At 39.5% G+C, this 20,844-nt stretch overlaps 1 protein-coding gene across 3 annotated transcripts in view; it reads left to right on the top strand.

The window, feature by feature from the left end:
- Positions 1-280: 280 nt before the first annotated feature.
- The window catches only part of LOC141520823 (coiled-coil domain-containing protein 33-like), a 114,905-nt gene continuing 94,341 nt past the window's right edge, over positions 281-20,844 (top strand). For 2 of the 3 annotated variants that reach the window (XM_074232693.1, XM_074232694.1), the window contains exons 1-3: positions 281-410; positions 2,614-2,744; positions 6,417-6,488. In XM_074232693.1, coding sequence (XP_074088794.1) covers position 410; positions 2,614-2,744; positions 6,417-6,488 — 204 coding nt within the window. In that variant the 5' untranslated portion in view covers positions 281-409. The remainder of the gene's footprint in view (positions 411-2,613; positions 2,745-6,416; positions 6,489-20,844) is intronic. The other variant, XM_074232695.1, reaches the window with a different exon arrangement.

Genomic DNA, 20,844 nt, shown 5'->3' on the forward strand with positions numbered 1-20,844 from the left:
GTTTGTGTGTGTTTGTGTGTGTGTGTGTGTGTGTGTGTGTTGGGAAGAGGAAAGAAGGAAGAATTGAGGCTTATAGAAGAAGATGAAAAGAGGTCAGATCTGAACTTCCCCGTAGTCTCAGATCCAAGCTTTTGATTGATTTAGCAAGGGAGAAAAAGGAAAGGGGAGGGACAAAGGATGGTGGGGGGGGGGGGGGTTGCCTGTTTACCCAGATATTTTTCTGTCTTGGGAGAAGGCTGACTTCTCAGTTACAGTGCTGGTTTTCTTTTTTCCTCTTTAGGTATCTAAACCCGGCTGGCCGGCCAAACAACCTGAATGGAACACCTCCTTCCTCTACCAAGCTCGGAATGGGTGTACACAGTTTAATGAGGATCTGGCCCTGGTGTTGGAGTATTATCCCATTACTTCAAGTAAGTTCCAACTCAGGGTAGAGCAAGTCTGAGGTGGTCTTTGCTTAGAATAGTTCTTTTCCCACAACCATAACTCATGACAACCACTCCTCCTCAACCTAGGAAATATAAAGACTAGGGATATTTTCCAATAACATGCCCAAGGCCTTCTTTCTTTTAGATCCCAAACTAGATTGAATTTCTTATCAAGGTAAAGGTCAAGACTCAGGAGATATATGCTCCAATCTTGTAACCCAGGTGCACACCTATTGTATTCTTAGTTCTGTGTCGGGTGCTATGGGAGAGTCAGGAGGAAGTCAAGGTGGAAACCACTGATTATGATTAGGAATCCAGACTCCCAAAAGAGTCAATGTTAAAGTAGTCAGTCAAAAAATATTCTTAGATGCCTACGGTATGTCAGGCACTTTTCTAAGCCCTGGAGACAGTGTACTATACCCTCCAAAAGTTAGTAATTAAAAGCTTATATAGTGTATACAGCAGGTTCAAATGAGTCACAAGACTCAGGGACCTGTGCAGCACAGATTCATAAATAGATTTAGAATCTAGAACTTCCCACCCCATCTCCAGGGAAGCAGAGTTCTAGCTTCATGAAGGGTTGAAGGGCGGTTATGGCTGGATAAATACATCTGTCTCCTATCTTTAAGAGATTTGTAGAGTTAAAATTATATCTCTCTACTACAATCAGATCTTTGCTTTCTAGGGGATAGTAGACTCTTTAAGGATTCAAGGAAAAAGTCACTTTTCCATGGTCTTTCAGAGATGAAGAAGAGAGGAAAGTAATCTCACCCATAGTCTAAGACATCATTAGCTTGATCTTGACTAACGTAGTTCCCTTCCCACCATATGCTTAGTAGTCAATAAATAATACCAGATAATGAGCAAACATACTCATTGAAGCAAGAAATCTTGGGAAAGTTATATATATATATATGTATATACATATATATATATATATAATCTAAACAAATCTAAACAAACCATCTTGTTTCTTGAACATTTAATAATTATCTTGGATCATGCTTTGTTATTATCCTGGAAAACCTTACCTCAGTCTAGATTAGTGTGGACAGAAATGGGACTTAGTTAGTTTTCTTGTGTAGAGGTACAGGAAACACACCCCCTCCCTGGGGTAGGGAGTAGGAGTGGTCTTTACAATTTGGTAGTAAGGTGAATTCTCGGCTCAACTGAGAAGAAGATAGTCTTATCCACTGTTAATAGTTTCTAGAGTACAGATGTTGGTTGCCATGACCTTCCCACATTCCTACAGCTTCAGGGGCTCCTGTCTTCCATTTAAAATTTTCTTCTCTCTCTTTTTCCACTTCTCCCCTTTAAATCCAACCTTAGGCATTTGACTCTTACTAGCTGTGTGGCCCTGGGCAAATCACTTGACCCTGATTACCTCACATTCAGGGCAAACTCCAGGCATCCTGATTCATATCTGGACACTAAACTCAGATGGCTCCAGAGGAGAAAGTGAGGCTGGTGACTTAGCACAGTCCTCCTCACTCAAATCCAATTCATGTGCTTGTCATGAAATCATCTCCCTGACGTCATGGTCTTCTTCAAAAATGAAGAACAAAACATTAAAATTTTCTCCCGGAGTCTTTTAGCCAATCAGGATTCATATCTCCCTATCATTCTTCATTTATGAAGTTATTATTGGAGAAAAAATAGAGACTTTCATGTCCAGTTTTAGGGATGAAAGTAAAAACAAGAAAAATATAATAATTCTTAACAGGAGAAATATCAATTATCTGTCTAATATCCAGAGAATGACTTTGTGTTGTTCTCTTAAATGAGGCATATATTCTTCCTACCCCCCCTATGGAAGATTCTACATGTGAAATGGTAAGATTTTACAGAGGGAAGAAGAATAAATTTCCAAAGCATAAGGATTATAATAAGGGTAATTGATTACTATATCTATACATCACTGTATATATATGTATAAATTCCATAGCAAGCAATAATATAAAACTCAGACTAGCTCTTGGTGAGTTTTTAATGAAGTTTCTTGATTGATGAAATTTGGTGAAATTCTTGATGAAATTCTAAGAAGGAATTTTTTGGAAAGGTTAATTGAATGACAGAGACTAAATCATAGAGGGCATTGCAGCTTTTAATGTTTTATTGATCTTGGGATAAGGCTAAATCAGGTTTGTGTAGGAGAACTCATCATGTTTCCCCCTCCTCTTTCTGTTAGTGCCCAAGAAGGACTCCTGGAATCTTACAGATCCCTTGGGTATCTCCGTGTTGCCACTCAGCAACCGAGTTTACCGAAAAATGATGGCAGGACCACGGATGGCATTACATGTGAAGAAGCTCTCCATCCTGGTTAGTCACTGCCATATGCTTCCTAATAATTCCAGGTGCTTCTCCCCTCAGTCTTATAGTCCCTGCTCAGTACTCTTTCTCACAGAACCATGAAATCTTAGCATTGGAAGAAAGCTTGGGGGTCATTTACAACCCCCCCCAACACACACACACACACACACACACACACACACACACACACAAGCCTTTGGTCAGTCTCTATTGGAGGTTCTCTGGTGATGAGGAATTCACTACTTTGGAAAGAAACCAGTCCAAATCACTTTCAGGTAGGTCTTGTCAGGAAGTTTTCCTTGCCTCAGTCAGAACTTTGCTTCTCAAAAATTCCCATGCAATGCTCTCATTCTCCCCTCTGGAGTCAAGCAGGCCAAGTATAATCTTTCCCTGTGATAGCCCTTCAAATAGTGGAAGGCAACTCTTATGTACTTCATTACTATTTCTCTTCGCTTGCTAAGATCCCTTCTGTTGAACTCCAACTTAATTCTCTTAAGGATGCTGATACTAGACTCTGGGATCCGTGGGATAGACTGGCAATTGATAACAAGTCTTTGTTATTTATTAAGTGCCTACCAATGAGAGTCACAGTGCTATGCACTGAAGATATAAATGAAAACCAAATAAGTTTATTGAAGGCATTCAATAAACTTACATTTTATAAAGCATAACAACCCATGCATATAGATATATTTACAAAATAAATAGCTGGGAGGGGACAGTAGAAATGTCTCATGTAGGGTGTGGCCCTGGTGCTAAACTTTGAAGGCAATAAGGGTTTCTATTAGACCAAAAAGAGAGGAGAGTTTGTCCCAAGCATGGGACAAAGCTTGAGCAAAAGCATGGAGATGGGAGATGGAGATATTTGAATACAAGTGTTCATCTCTCTATTTTTCAAAGCTTTTTCCTCCTTTACCTCAGGAAGTACTTTCCATCAGATTCTCACTTGATCTTCACCAAATCCCAGTGAAGTAGGGGGTTCAGATATTTAGCTATTAGTAGATCCATTTTTGAGATGAGGAGTCCAAAGCTCTGGATTCAGAGGAACCAGGTTCAAATCCCTCCAATGACACTTAGTATGAGTGACTTTGTGTGAAGCACTTAACCTTTTAGGGCCCAAGTTTCTTCATCTGCAAAATATGGCCTTGGAAAGCCTTCTAATTCAAAATCTATGATCTTATGATAAAGCCCGGTGGAAAGAGCCAACACTTGAACCCAAAAGAAAGGAGCTTGGGTTCTAGTTATGTTGTGGAGGTTCTCTTTATTAAACCTTTGGTCATATTAATTTGGGTGCAAATAGAGCTCAAAGGCCACCAGAACACATAACCAATATAAGGGAAAAGACATTCTTGTCGGGTCAGGTGGAAGCACAGAAAAGGAAAGAGTATAATTTTAGTTTAATATTTTATTAAATACCTCACATTGCCCCAGTTGACAAGATGTGGGGTAAACCATGTTGTAGTAAAATTGATCCATGACTGTTTGAATAAACTTACCCAAAAGTAAGACCTCTGAGGTTTGAATTCTAGAATTTCCAGTCCCCATGTGTGTACTGGGGATATTTAGCCTGACTACTTGGCATATCTAGAGTCAGACAAAAGGGAAAGACATGACAGTTTTCCTGAGAATTCTGAAGGGCTATTATATGAAAGAGGAATTGATTAGATTTGGCCCCAGATTGTAGACCTGGGTCAGTTGGGGGGAAGTTACAAGTAGTTTTTAGAAAAGATGCTAAAAGATGAGGAATAAGGGATCTTCTTCTTCTACCACTACTACTACTATCACTATTATATCTGCTTTTTCTTTTTATAAAAACATAATATATCATTTTAATATGTTATATAACCTATGTAACATAAAAACAATTATATAATCTTTTTAAGGCTTACTAAGTATTTTACATATAGATTTTATTTAAGCCTTGCAACGGTCCTGGAAGGTAGCATATGTCTCCATTTTACAGATGAATAAACTGAGGCAGACAGAGGTTAAGTGACTACCTTAAGGTGTTTACGTGTTTGAAAGAAAATTCAAATTCAGGTCTCCCTGAATCATATTAATCATGATTTCAAAAACATATATAAAGTTCTTTTAAAAAATAACAAGTAGGGGCAGCTAGGTGGCATAGTGGATAAAGCACTGGCCTTGGAGTCAGGAGGACCTGGGTTCAAATCCGGTCTCAGACACTTAATAATTACCTAGCTGTGTGGCCTTGGGCAAGACACCTAACCCTGTTTGCCTTGCAAAAACCTAAAAAATAAAATAACATGTAACAGAAGGAAGTCCCTTTACTAGATGGAGCACGCCAAAGATTAGTTACATAGATTTGAAACTAGAAAAAGTGTTAAAGACCAGCTAGTATAATCCTTTCTTTCTACATATGAGGAAACTGAACCCCAAAAAGATTGAGGTTTGCCTAAGATCACAGAAGGAGTTAAATGAGTTAGTATATCTAAAGCATTCTGCAAACCTTAAAGTAAGGATTATTATTATCTGTATTATCAGACAGTAGTATCAGAGCTGGGATGATCAAGAAGACACGAAACTATTTTATATGATCATTGGTTAAAAGAACTTGGGATGTTTAGCCTGAAGAAGAAAACCTGAAGAGGGGCATGATAGCAATCTTCAAATATTTGAAGGACTTCCTTCCAGAGGAAGGATCATGCTTGCTTCACTTGGCCCAGAGGGCAGAAATAGGATGCAGTGAGCAGAAACTGTTGAGAGACAAATCTTTGAGTCTATAAAAGGGAAATTTTGAGTCATTCAGACCTGTTCAGAAATGTAGTGAACTGCCACAATCTTGCCCATAACACTAAGGCAGTGAATTGGTATCCTTGTTACTCCAGCAGTTCAAAGAAGGGCCAAATTGGTAGCAAGGAATAGAGGAAGTTTCTGTCAATTCTGAGATTCTATGAAAGGAAACAACCTTTCATTTAGAGAGCTCCTAGAATTTCATCACATAAAATGGAGATAGTATCATAAGAACTGGAAGCTATTTTCAAATGCCTCTCCATGACCCTGTTTCCCTTCTCTGCTCAACAGAGAAGAGAGTGAGTTTTTTTCTGTTTCACCAGTTGGTAAACAGAGGTAAAGATGAGGTACACTTAAGTGTCTATGCTGCTCTAGAACCACTCCTACCCCATTTCAAAGCATACACTAGAATAAGGGGGTTGGGAACTAATGAAAATATTCTAGATTCAATTACTTGTATGATATAATTTGCTAAATTCACGCCTGCCAGCCCATTTCCTTGGAGAGGTAACTGGTAACAATCCCTGGGGAATGAGGTATTTATTGGGTGCCCACTACATAGAAAATCCTGTTTGGCACAAAAGAGGATTCAAAGAATTGGTTACCATCTCCATAGAGCTTATAAAGACTCTTTTATTCAATGGCTAACTTCTATTCCATGGTTTTTTTCCCAAAGTGAGGGAAGTGGGACCCTTGGGGGGGGGGAGAGAGAGAGAGAGAGAGAGAGAGAGAGAGAGAGAGAGAGAGAGAGAGAGAGAGAGAGAGAGAGAGAGAGAATTGTGGAAGGGGGAAAGAAGGAAGGACCTGACTCCAACCAGTGTACAGTTGGGGAAAAGGAATCAGATCTGGTGAAAACAAAGGGACTCATCCTGACAGGAAACATGGAGCTGGCTTAGATAAACTGATACTCTATCCCTTCTTTGCCAGAGAACTAAGCTGAAAACGATTACAGGTGGAACACCCACAGTCGGACTTTATTTCCAAGTGCATTCCTCAGAGGTAAGACCAAATGATTTTTTTTTTCTGAGGTAAGACATTGGCTAGGACTCAAATTCTGCTGATGACCTTTCACCAGTACTTTTTTAGTTTTTCCCAAAAATGATAGGAAGTGAGAGGCAGCTTGTTACATAAGTTAGGAATGTCCCAGACAATGATGAGGGCCTAGAGACCCAGAGAGAGAGAGAAATATGAGGACAAGAAGTTAAATTAAGAGGGAAGGAAAGGGGGTGGCTAGGTGGCACAGTGGATAGAGCACAGGCCCTGGAGTCAGGAGTTCCTGGGTTCAAATCCGGTCTCAGACACTTAATAATTACCTAACTGTGTGGCCTTGGGCAAGCCACTTAACCCCATTTGCCTTGTAAAAACCTAAAAAAAAGAGGGAAGGAAAGCAGAGGTTCACCTAAACCTAGGAGTTGCCTTAAACTTAAGCCATGGGTCCAGGTTCAGTACTACCAAGGGAGATTCTAAAGGAGGAACTTGAGTAGGGCCAATGTTTTAACCTACAACTTAAGCTGAGTTCCTCATTTTCTAGGACCTTTTCTTACCCCCCCCCCCCACTTCTGTGATCTTCCCCACGAATGAATGGCCTTCCTCCCATTTGGGTGATTTTCCCTTATGAAGCATTACCAGCATTTTTCTTATTTCTCCCACTCATGTGATCTCTCCATGAAGCACTGCTGGTTACCGTAAAGAGAAGACTTTCCCCAACCACTCAGAGTCTACATTCTAGACTACCTTGGCTCTCCCAATCTTGCTGCATTGCACTTCAATTGTGATCAATGTATCAGTCCATTAACACACATTTATTTAAATGTCTACTGTTAGGTCCTGATTAGTAGGAATAATGATACCTCTGTTCATCCCCCCCCCCCAGTTATTTCTATTGGGCTGGAACCAATGACTATATTTTATATAATTATAACTTCAGATAGTGTGAATTTAAATACATATAACCATTTCAGAGGACACATTATTTGTATTAAAAGAAAACTGGCTTGGGGGGGTGTCTAGGTGGCACAGTGGATAGAGCACCAGCTCTGGAGTCAGGAGTACCTGAGTTCAAATCTGGCCTCAGACACTTAATTACCTAGCTGTGTGGCCTTGGGCAAGCCACTTAACCCCATTGCCTTGCAAAAACCTAAAAAAAACTATGTGCCAGGTGAGAGAAGTGGGACCCTTGGGGGGAGAGAGAGAGAGAGAGAGAGAGAGATTGTGGAAAGGGGAAAGAAGGAAGGACCTGACTCTTAAATCAGTGCACAGTTCACTATACTAAATGGTTTCCATAGTTGTAGACATTTGGGGAAAAGGAATCAGGTCTACTGTGCCAGTTTCTTAGATAGGTTCTGTGGGTACAAAGATAGTATCTGCCCTCAAAAGTTAAATAAGTAGAGAGAAAATAAGGATAGATGTATTTGTTCAGCCCGAATTATTTATATCCAGCCTGATTTGGACTTGGATCTGTCATGTCTCTAGGATTCCCTATCCTCATCTGCATGTTGAGGATACTAACTAGTGAACTACCTTAGTTCAACAGGGCTATTGTGGGGATCCAGAGATAATATATATAAAGTATATAACCAAGTAATCACTCCTACTCCTAGGACAAGGACTGGATCTGTTCTGTTCTCTTCCTTAACTCCTACAACGAATGGTATGCTACAACAAGAGGAGATTCCTACATACTTTTTGATTGACAAGGTGATTGGGCAACAGATCTTAGCTGCCCAAGCATTGTAGAACAGGTTATAAGTTTCTCTTTTTGAGTGTGAGAGGCTCAGAGTCACCCAATGTGTCATTAGCTAAACAAAAATCATGCTGAATGGATTGAGAGTGAACGAGAACCTGGCAGAACATAATAGAGTTGATTTCTACTCATATCTGGGATGGAGTAGACCTGAGGTTCCTAACTTGGGGTCCATGAACTTTTTTTTTAGATTTTTCAAGGCAATGGGGTTAAGTGGCTTGCCCAAGGCCACACAGCTAGGTAATTATTAAGTGTCTGAGGTCGGATTTGAACCCAGGTACTCCTGACTCCAAGGCTAGTGCTTTATCCACTGCATCACCTAGCTGCCCCCAGTCCATGAACTTTTAAAAATATTTTGAGAACTATAATTGACCATTTTTAGAAACATTTTTCATTGTAATTCCGTGTTTTTATTTTATGCATTTAAACCATTATTCTGAGAAGGGGGTCCAGACACTGCAAGAGGAATTTAGGACACATGAAAGCTAAAAAAGATTCTTGGACTTGGTGATCTCTGAGGTTCCTTTTCAAAACCAATTTTGTGATATTATGATAATGTAGAGTGAGTCCTAAGACTGAGTTAATGGTGACTAATCTCATCAAACAATTGATTATTTGGGGGGAAAATAAATCTATTTAAATGATTAAGGAACCATTTTGGGGGTGTTGCAAGGCAATAGGGTTTAAGTGACTTTCCCAAGATCACATAGAAAGGTAATTATTAAGTGTCTAAGACTGTATTTGAACTCAGACCCTCCTGACTCCAGGGCTGGTGCTCTATCCACTGTACCACCTGTGTGCAAGGAACCATTTTTTAATGTTGACAGGCAAAGAACCTCAAATATCCAACAAATGGCTGGATTTTTTTCACTCTGTCCATACCTCAGAGCAGTCATGATGAATCCAGGATAATTTAGAGAACACTGGGGTCTAAAGCCAAAATCCCAAAGCTCAAAACCTAAACTGGCCTGTTATGACCAAGCACTTCTAGCTCAAGATACTTCCTCTCAGGTTACACCAGGCAACTTTGGTTGTATAGGAAGCAAGGCCTTGGCCAGTTATAAAATGTGATGTGAAAAGCAGCAGGCAAGAATCTCTAGCCTAATCCTAATGAAATACAATGGACCAATAGATCTTAGATTTAGAGTGGGAAGAAACTGAGGCCCAGATGAGTCTCAGAGCACCAAGTCAGTAAAGGGATTTTAATCCAGGTCTTCCTGATACAAGTCCAGGGCTCTATTTATTATACCATTCTACCTCGCAGTTCATGATTACCCTCTTTGGGTTCTGTGACTCCTCTCAGAAGCGGAGTTCCTTCAATCCTAACTCCCTCCAAGATGAGTAATACATTACAGGCTTTTCTCCCTCAACTGTCCAGGGCTGCCCAGAGAATATGGGTGGATGAGTAGAGATTCTGAAAGGGAAGAGTAGATGAAGAAATGGAAGGGGGCATCAAGCACAGACTTGGTCAAGTTCCCAGTTTTGCTTTGGGCTGTTCCTGATTCTCACCTAGAATTAACTCTTCTCTTGGAATGCAATCTGTTTTCAAATCAACTCTGCTTCTCAACCTCTTCCTCCCTTTCCCTCTTTCTCTCCCTAAATTTCCAGAAGTCTCCTGAGGTCCTAGTGGAGACTGGGTTACATTTTCCTTCACTTCAGGGACCCAGTTGGTTCAAGTCAGAAGTGCTGGGGAGATGGGAAAGGGGAGAGGGGGTTGGCCAGTATTTGGCATAATTGCCAAGGGGTCTGGGCACAAGGGGGTCTCCATGTGATGAATTATTCACAGGACCAGCTCTAAGTGCAGAATTAATCCCTTTCCTTCCAGCTGGCGGCCTCACTAAATTATCCCTCCTAGTCATGTGGGAAAATGCTGCCCAATTCATTTCACTGATGACTGTTTTGATCTTCGACTTGTGATTTTAGTTCTCCACTCCTTCCTTCCTTCCTCCCATAGCCACCCCCACCCCTCCCCCCACACCCTTCCTGTAGGCACAGGAGGAATTTCAAAGAAGACAGAAAAGATACCCAGGCTGGTGGTGGGGTGGGGGTGGGGGGTCCTATGTACTTACATATATGTGTATATATGTCTGTGTGTAATTGTGTTCATGTGTGTCTGTGCGTTTCATATATGCATGTGCTCACATATATAGGCATGCTGTGCATAGATATACACCTATCTATATGTGTGTATAAATATTTATTTGTGCATGCAACCATGAATGTGTCCTCACACACAAGGATACACACAAAAATATATTCATACTCATGTATGCTTATGCATTATCACATATCCATAAATATGTCTATAAACACATTCAAAAATAGACACACATCTACTCACACTCATATGCACACATACCCACATACAAAGCAACAATCACACGATCCTCATCTATAATTGTATGCACACAATTCCTACCCATGACACACTCCTCGTTAATATATTTATTCAGACATATAGAAATATTTACACAGTCATACTCATATATAAATATGAAAATATATGATCATATTTCTAATAAATTATGCAAAGGCACACACATTCTTATAGACATGTCTGCATGTATGCAGATGTACATAGAAACTTTGAACTATTCACCAAACATAACAGTCTCTAATGATTCAGTATTTGACAGGTTCTTAGTATCATCATCACTGTACTGTACACACACCCATATCTTGGGACATTTTGCATTATGTATTATCTATTTTCAAACATAAATACTCTTAAATCCTGCTCCTTGGTATGTTATTCAGTTCTCTTACGTTTGTTATTTTTGAGGTAACCTTGGTTTTGAGATGCTCTGTCCCCTGCTGATTATAAAGGAAGCTTGGCTGTTTCGACCCTCTCTGTGAATTTCCAAAATTCACACAATAGGTGTCAGAACCCAAACTTAACCATGTCTCCTGATATCTGGGGAGTACAGTTGCTACTTATTAATTTCATTCTGGAGGCTTGTTCTGGGGCCTATGTTTGCCATAGAAACCTTTCAGCCTGGGATGGTGTTAGTCTCTCCCTTTTGCATTCTATCCCTAGGAGAGTATGACTGGTAAATTGATTCTGATTCAATTTATAGAAATATTTTCCCCAAACTGTTTTCAAAGACCTCTCAAGAGAGTGAGTGAGCAAAAAACACAAACAGGGGAAAACTCTGCAAGGATTTTCCAATTATTAAGGGGAAAAGAAAGATTGACCATGGTATTTTATGATTGTTTGTTCAAATCCATTATGTAGCAGCCCCACAGCAGTGCTCAAAATGATCAGACCCTTCCCACACTAAATGGACATTCATTTCCTTAGACACAGATCTAGGATATTGTGTCATCTTTCCTGAATGTTCTTTGAAAGACTTCCCTTGAAAGACCTTTGAGATTCTATCTTAAGGCCACTGTTAGATACACAGTCTCCAGGACTGATCAACTCTAACTCTAACTTTCTCTATCTCTGTCTCTCTGTCTGTGAGTGTGTGTGTGTATGTATGTACGTATATGTGTCTCTTCTCTCTCTGTTTCTTTCTGTTTCTCTTTATATCTCTCTCTGTTTCTCTTTCTGTCTCTGTCTCTCTGTCTGTCTCTCTCTGTCCCTATCTCTGTCCTTCCTCTCTGACTTTGTCTCTGTCTTTCTATCTGTCACTCTGTCTGTCTCTCTGCTTCTCTGCCTCTCTGCCTCTGTCTCTTTTTGTCTCTCTGTATCTCTGTCTGTCTCTCTCTCTCTCTCTCTCTCTCTCTCTGCCTCTGCCTCTGTCTCTCTCTGTCTCTTCCTGTTTCTGTCTCTCTCTCTGACTGTCTCTGTCTCTCTTTATCTCTCTGTCTCTCTGTCTTTTTCTCTGTCTCTATCTCTGTCTCTTTCTGTCTCTGTCTCTGTCTGTGTCTGTCTCTGTCTGTCTCTAGCTCTCTCTGTCTCTTTCTGACTCTGTCTCTGTTTGTCTCTGACTGTCTCTGTCTCTCTGTCTCTGTCTCTGTCTGTCTCTCTCTCTCTCTCTCTCTCTCTCTCTCTCTCTCTCTCTCTCTCTCTCTCCTCTCTCCCTACCCCACTTTCTATCACCCACCTAGTCCATATGGTAGGAGAGGAAAATAATGGGCCAATTCAATTCCACTTTCTCCTACTCACTGAGGCACCAAGAGATGGAAATTGATTCTAGAGCCAAGTTTGGGAACCTCTGGGCTTCAATACAAAAGAAATGCCCCTGAGGATAGCTTGGGTTCTGATGGAGCTGGCAAAATGGGTACCACCTACATGGAGTGGTTTGAGGGATGGTAAAAAAGGCTCCACTCCAATGTGACTTCCAAAACTTTATTCTCTTCCTTCAAAATCTTCTCCCTTTCATTAAAGCTTTTTTTATCCATGGAAAATATTTGAATATGCTAATTTCCCCTGCCTACTGTATATCACATTGTCTAACTTGTTACCTCCTTCACCTCATAGTAAGTCCTTGTTTCCTATCCAACCACAAAGTTGTCTAGTGAGTCTTATGAACTAGAAAGGATAAACTGGCCCAGTGCTTGGTCATAGCAACTCATATAGCAACCAGCTCTGAGAGGAGGTGTCCAATCTATTCTCTAACTCTAGAAGAAAGTAGTTTCTCCTAGAATAGGAGGAGAAGGAACCTATGATCCTAGTTAGGAACTGTGGAGAGGAAGGAGAGATCATTGTGATACAATATGCATTTTTAAGCATCTCCTCTGTACCAAGCATCTTCTAGGTCTTAAGGATATTCAGAAGAAAAGGAAGTTCCTTTCTTCAAGGAGCTTATGCTGTGTTTGCTGAAAGTAGAATAATCTAGTCTCGAAACATGAAAAATATGAGGGACATCAGAAATCCTCCCATCCAATGTCAAAAGTCTTTAGGACTTTTCTGATGGAGTCACCTGCACTCTACTTAAATAAAGACCTCTAGTAAAGAGAGAGCTCACCAGCTCTTGGAGGATTCCATTCTGCTCCATTCTATGGTGATTACTTAATTGTTCTATGTTGGGGAAGTTAGGTGGCACAGTGGATAACACTGGTCTTGGAGTCAGTAGGAGGGAAGTTCTAATTTGGTCTCAGACACTTGATAATTATTAACAGTATGAACTTGGGCAAGTCACTTAACTCTAATTACCTCATATTCAGCGCCATCAACAGTCATTCAGATCCATATCTAGTCATCGGACCCAGATGACTCTGGAGGAGAAAGTGAGGCTACCAGCCTCACTTAACACAGCATCCCATCATTCAAATCCAATTCATGTGCTTGTCATGGTATCACTTCCCTGATGTTATGTTGTTCTTCATGACTGAAGGACAAACATCCAAATTGTTCTATGTATTAAGTGCAATCAGTCTCCCTGTAACAATCTTTTGATCCTAGATTATAGATGATCAAATTAGAAGTGGAAGAGAACATAGAGGCTATCTGTCATTTTATAGATGAGGAAGTTAAAGTTCTCTCCTCCATAAGCATATAGGGCATTTGATACTGAAAGGCAGAAAATGGGAAAAGAAGAGACAGGAAAGAATCAAACCTTGAAAAGAGAAGAAAAATAATAGGAAGGAAGGTGGAGAGAAAGATAACAATGCTGGCCAAGAAAGATGAGATCAGAAAAGAAAGATAATATGGAAGATGATAAAGAGGAGAGAAGAAACTAGCAGAAGAAAGATGATAGATAAAAGAAGGGATTTAATTCAACAAAATTCATCAAAATATGCACGATATTGTGCTAGGCAAGAGTAAGTGGGGGAAAAAATATAAATATGAAGATGAAATAGTTCCTGCCGTTGGGAATTTCCCTTCCAATGAACATATACACAGAAATATAGATGTAAGGTGGTTGGGAGAAGATTCTACTAACAACTTGAGACTTCCAATAATGTTTTATTTTGAAAATTATACTCAAGCTGAGCCTCAAAGGAAGATAATTCTAAAAGGAGTATATGAATGACAGCTTTTATAAATACATAGAGGCAAAAAATAGCAATTTGGAGAAAAAGGTCCAGTTTCACTGGAATGTGGATTATGTAAAAGGGATGAAGGTTAGAGTAGTTAAGAGGCACCAGGTTTAAGGGGTCTTTAAATTAAATGTTAAGAGGTGATGGGGGTTGCATTTCACCCTATAGGCTCTAGAGGTTCCATTGAAGGTACCTGAGCAGGCAATCATTTTGACAGGATTATTTTGACAGTTATGTGTAGAGTAGATTAGAGAAGAGAGAGACAAGGCAGGAAGAGAAATTAGGAAGTTATTAAAGCAGTTCAGATGAGGTGATGAGGGCCTGAATAAGAGTGGTGGCAGTCTGAGTGGAGAAAATAGAATGGTTTTGAGAGATGTTATGGAGATAGAATCAACAAGACTTGGCAACTGATTAGATATGGGTCTTGAGGGAGAAGGAGAAGAGGCAAGAATGACTTCTTGGTTGCATGCCTGAATGACTAAGATGATAATATGCTTTCAATGGAAAACAAAGTTTAGTGGATGGGAGTAGCTTTGTAGGAGAAATAATAGTACAAAGGGAAAAAGAAAATGATGAGGAAAGGAAAAAGAGAACAAAGAGAAATCACTCTATATTCATAGCTTTAAGTCTCCTCCCTCCCTGATATTTGTATTAGCTTTAAAGAAAGGCTAATGAAAGCTCACCTAAAGCATATCTACCCTTAAAAAGATCTCTCTGAAAAGTCCAAAGGGGTCATCTTTAGACTTATACTTTCCCTGAATCTTCTTGTTTCTAGTCCAACAAGATCAAGTGTGCAGTCCATGTCCATGTTCTCACCAATGGAGCTGCCTTGAAAGGTTTTTTGAAGCTTCAATTTTCATTTGACAAGACGTCCCTGCCATATTTGAAAAAAAAATCATTATCAGTTTGGACCCCCTCCCTCCTAACATCATGTCTTCCTAACCAATAAATGGGCACTCCCACTGACATGATTTTCTCAGAAAGTGATGCATCACTGGGGTCTCTTCTCCACTGTGAGACAGATAGGAGAATGCTTATTGCTTCCGTATAGCCAAGGGGACTAGAGGAGACAGTATAAATTAGGTCAGTTCTATTCTACCACCTGGTGTAGAAAGCCATCACTCCTGGGGAGGATGGAAGTAATGGTAATGCCTTTGTCTGTGCATTTAAATAAAGAGATAAAAATACATAACTATAACCAACGGAAATGAAAGCTATTATGTGAATAGAAAGCTTCTCCGCTCCAGCAGTTTCCACTCCAACCTTTGCCAGAGACACCCTTATCTGGGTGGAAATTGCATCAGGGCTCCCAGATCACTAGTGAATGGAAGCAAATTTCTCTGGATTCAGTTTGTTAGATAACTAATGAGTGGAAGACACAGAAGCAAAAGCATGGGGAGTGGGGGGGAGAAGGCAGAGAAATATCTTTGTTACAATGAATTTGTCAGTTTCCGCTCTATCCTCCCAGGGGAAAGTTCAGGAGAAAGCTAATTGAATTAGGGACATGTGTGCCCCAGCTAGGAAGACTCCCTCCCTCGCTATCTGTGATGCTGGCCAGCAAGGTAGCCAACTCTGGAATTGCAGATTATTTCAGCACCGAGGACAGCAGCTGTGCATTGGAAAGGCTATAATTGCCCATGCCTGGCTAAACTGTTGCATTTTGCATGACCCAATCAGAAAAGAAGTATGAAATGGGGGTGGGGAGGATGGATGGATGGTGGAGAAAAATGGATGACAAAAGGGGAGGGAGGGAGGGAGGGAGGGAGGGAGAGAGAGAGAGAGAGAGAGAGAGAGAGAGAGAGAAAATGTCAGTGTCTTTGTGGTTGCAAAGATATTTCTATTCTAATCCATTCCATTATTGCAACAAGTTTTTGAGATAAACAGTGTTGTTGGTGTTCTTTCCATCTTAAATACTCAGAAATCTGTGTGGTTCAGGGGAGTAAGGGCCATCTTTGGTATCAACAAATTCCCTAGCTGTACATAATAGCTGTGTGACCAGAGACAAATTACTTAACATCTCCATGGATCAGACAAATCTCCAAAGCTATAAGTTACAGAATGAATGTGAATCTGCATTAATAGAAGAAGTTTCCATACCAGGATTTCTCATGACAAGAAAAATTATAATTCCAGCAAAATTACAATTTACATCCTTTGTTTAGTGGAAGAGTCAAACCCAAAATCCAGGCTTTTTTCATTTCTAAGTCCGATGTTCTTTGTGCTTCTAACAAGAGGGGCAGATGAGGGCATTGATCAGCAGCAGAAATAAAAAAAATAGAAATAACCCTTGAGACACTCAGTTCATGGTCATGCATAGCTATGTGTCTTCAAAGACCATTTCCAATTAAAGCTCTAATGAAGCCAGGTCAGCTATTATCACGAAGCAGCAAACAGCACAGGCCACTTGGCTGCCTCACAATGACAGATGCCAGTTGGAATTGAATAGAGGCTGGGATCAAGAATTGATCCTACTAAATTGTAGGGGCAAAGCCTGAAGTTCATAGAATTCCAGTATTAGAAGGAATCTCAGAGGTCCTCTATTCTTATATGTACCTGGACAAGTATGTCTTCTATTACATCATCAATGGTCATGTAGCTTCTGTTGAAGGTCTCCAGAGATAGGGAACCCACTGATTACCAAGGCATCCGTTTCTACTTTTAAATACCTTTAAATACTGACTGACCTAAATCTGCCTCTCACCACTGGTCCTACTTCTATTGTTGGCAGCAAAGAGACTTAAGTTTTAAGTCCTATTGGATCAAAAGACCAGAGATAAAGTATTGACCTGCTTCTTACTACCTGCTACCTTAACTTAGTCACTTATGCCTCTCTAAACTTCAATTTATTCAATCACAGTGAATGAGAAAGGAAGGATCAGACTATCTGACCTTATGCCACAGCTCTAAAATCTGTAATCTTGAGAGTCAGCATAATAAAGTGAAAATAGTGTCAGTATGGAGACAAAGAACCTAGGTTTGAAGTCTGGCTAGTCTGTCTATAACAAGATTGTTTAACCTCTCTGATACTCAATTGTTCAGTCATTTTTCAATCATGTCCAATCATGTCCTGATTCCATTTCTTAGCAATGATACTAGAATGCTCTTCATTTCCTTTTTCAGCTGTTTTACAGATGAGAAAACGGAAACAAACTGGGTGAAGAGATTTGCTCAAGGTGATACAGTTAGAAAATGTCTGAGGCTACATTTGAACTCAGGAAGATGAATCCTTCCTGATGTCAGGCCTAGTGCTCTATCCATTGCATCACCTAGATAGTTGATACTCAGTTTCCTCATCTGTGAATTGAATGGGTTGTACTAGATGACATCTAAGGTCCTTTCCAGCTCTAAATCTATAATACTACGACCAATTTATAGGAATTGGAAACAGATGCATCCTGAGAGCCAAGTGGTCACCTATCCAACAGCAAGGGTAATTGAACTATCTTGGACATGAGCCTTATGAAAGGGAGAAATTGGGCTAGGCATAGAGGATAGATGTAAGGGTCCTGTGAGAATTCTGTCAGAATGCTAGAGCTCCAAATGAACTTACTCAAAGAATGTCAAGGTAATGATTTTTGTTAAAAAAAAATAAAAACTGATTTGCCAAGAGAAAGATCAAAGAAGTGACAGAAATTCTGCTTGGGCTAGGTAGAAGAATGATTAGGGACCATAAAGGTAGTATGGTATAGAGACAATAAGATTAGTGGACAGAACTTAGAATCAGGGACACTTTGCTTTAAATCTACTACTACTGGTTATTTGACCCTGGGCAAGTCAATGTCTCTCTGCCTCAATTTCCTCTTCTATAAAATGAGTTTTAACTCGGTGATATCTGGCTCCCTTCTAAAATTCTAGATCCATGAAATTTTCCATATCAAAGAAAATGATCTTCTAACTAGACTGGATAGGCTGGGAACAGTTAACTTGTTTTTCTTATAACAAGAAATAGCAAGAAGTACAGAAAGAGAAAAGAAATAACAAGAGAGCAAGCACATGGTTGCCCTCATTGAGTTCAAATCACCACAGACAAACTACACTCCAGGGAACTGAAAAAAGAAGCTGATGTAATTGCATTGCCTTTGTCAGTGATCTCTGAAAAAAATTATGGACAGCAAGAAGCTCAGAGAAGGGCAAAAGTTACATTTTTTGAAATAGAGGTAGAGGAAAGGGTCAAGAAAGCAATATGTCTGGCGTCAGTGTCTAGTGAGTTTATTGAATATGCATGTCCAGCATAGAATATCTTCCACTTATATAAATCAACAACTCGTCTGTACCTTCTTAAAGACAAATGATCTAGTATAGTCTTTGAGAATTGCCTGAGGTATGAAGGGGTGGTGACTTCTTCACAGTCAACCCCTCAGCACTGTGTGAGAGGAAAGACTTGAACCCACGTTTTCTTGGCTCAAAGGGTGGTGCTCATATGTCATTGCTTCCCATAATATATTTAAAAGAATAATGTGTGAACATTTTGAAAGGGAAGTAATGATCCATAAGAGCCAGCATGATTTCATCAAGTATGAGTCATGTAAGAACTAATTTAATTATGTTTTTCACAGGGAAACTAGAGAGGTTGATCAGTGCAATCCAATCTATGTAAAATACCTGGATTTTAGCAAATCATTTGACTAGGTTTTTTTCATGGGATCCTTGTATGAGCAAGATAGAAATATGTGGACTAGACAATAGAATATTTGAGTGGAAATAGAACTGGTTGGATTTTGGACCCAAAGAGTATTCACTGATGAATACACTTAGACGAATTTAGATGGATATCTCCAAGAGTGTCCCTATAATCTACCTATGATTTTTACCGTTTTTATAATTTAAACAGACACAGATGAAATACTGATCAAGAATGTTAGGGTGGCTAGGTGGCAGAGTAGATAGAGCACTGGCCCTGGAGTCAGGACTTGACAAAAACTAAACCAAAAACACCTTAATTCAATTAAAACAGATTAGTTTGCCAAAATAAAAGCCATAGTTCTAGCATACTCCATCTTGGTCACATTACATAGGGAGTATCAATTCTGGGTATTAATCTCTAGAAGTTCCTAACTTGTAATCCATGAACTTTAAAAAAAAACATTTTGATCACCAATTCAATATAATTTATTTCCTTTGTAAGTCTCTGTATCTTATATGTATCTAAAAACTGGGTAGACTGTATGATCAAATGAGGTTATGATATCAAAAAAAGATTAAGAACCCATTAGAATATGTCCAGAGGAGAGAATCTGAGATGTCTAAGGGACTGAAAACCATACTATATAAGAATTATTCAAAGAAATGAGGGGTTTTATCCTAGAAAAGACTTAAATATGAAAACTGAGTACAAATATTTAATTTTTGATATGTAGGAGAAAGGTAATAATTTTTCTACTCTATCCAAGAAAACAGGACAAGAGCAATGGCTCAAAGTTACCAAGAGGTAGATTTATATTTGGAGTAAGGGAAAAAACTTTACAATTACTAAAACTGTTCAAAAGTTGGAGCTGGCTAATTTGTTGAATATTCTAAGAAGTCTGCAAGAAAAGACTGGATAACCAATTGTTAGAAATATTGTATAGATATAGAGATAGAGATAGAGATAGAGATAGAGATAGAGATAGAGATATATAGATTTATAGATGACTCTTAAGGTCCTTTATAGGACCTGGAGGCAAGATGACCTGAGTTCAAATTTGACCTCAGACACTACTAGCTATGTGATACTGGTCAAGTCACTTAAGCCCATATACCTCAGTTTCTTTAGCTGTAAAATACCAGTAAAATGGCACGATGCTCCATTATCTTTGCCAAGAAAACCCCAAATAAGGTTACAAAGATTTGGACCTGACTACCCAACAACAACAGCAAGGTCCTTTCTTTCTCTGAGATTGTATGATTCTGTCTATGAAGCTAAGATCCTAGCTCTAGGCTCTGTGGTCTTCAGTTCTTCTGGAGGATGTTCATGCAATTATTATATGGAAGATGTTAATAAATATGTTGCCAAGTTACAACTAGAATACTCTTGCAGCCACCTCACTTGCATGCCAAGTAGGAGTGGTGCTGAGCAGATTTGAGAACAGTCTAGGAAGTCATTGAACTTTTTAGAAACTTGGCATTTCTTGGAGTAGGCTTGGGAATTAGTGAATTAATCTTGGAGTTCATATTAGATTGACAACAAGATGAAGTGGAAAGTACTCTAGACTAGGAGCCAGGAGGACTGGGTTGGATTTCTAGCTTTGACTATCTTCATGACCTTGGTCTTAAACTCAATTTCCTCATCTGTAAGATGAGCTTAGTAATACCTGTACTACCTAGCTTATATGATTGCTGTGAGAATCAAATAAAATAATGCATGTGAAAATCAGCAGGTTCAGAGGTATTTAAGTACCTACTATGTGAACTGATGTCTTCATAGACAAGTAGAACAAAAATTCAATGCAATTACATTGGTGTTTATTGGTTGCCCAAGAGTTGTCCTAGAGAGAACTCACCATCTATCTTCAAGGACTTGAAAGTCTGTTCTGAGAATGAGATTTGTCATGCTTGGCTTGACCCCAAAGAGCAGAATAAGGTACAATCACATGAAGTTAAAGAGGCTTTCTTCCAAATCTAAATGTGATATTGTCTTCCTCAGAAGGTGAAGGGTTTCCTATCTTTGAAGGTCCTCAGGTGATGGCTGGATGACCACTTGATGGG

This window comes from Macrotis lagotis, chromosome 4 (genome assembly GCF_037893015.1).
Source record: "Macrotis lagotis isolate mMagLag1 chromosome 4, bilby.v1.9.chrom.fasta, whole genome shotgun sequence".
In the NCBI taxonomy this organism is placed as follows: Eukaryota; Metazoa; Chordata; class Mammalia; order Peramelemorphia; family Peramelidae; genus Macrotis; species Macrotis lagotis.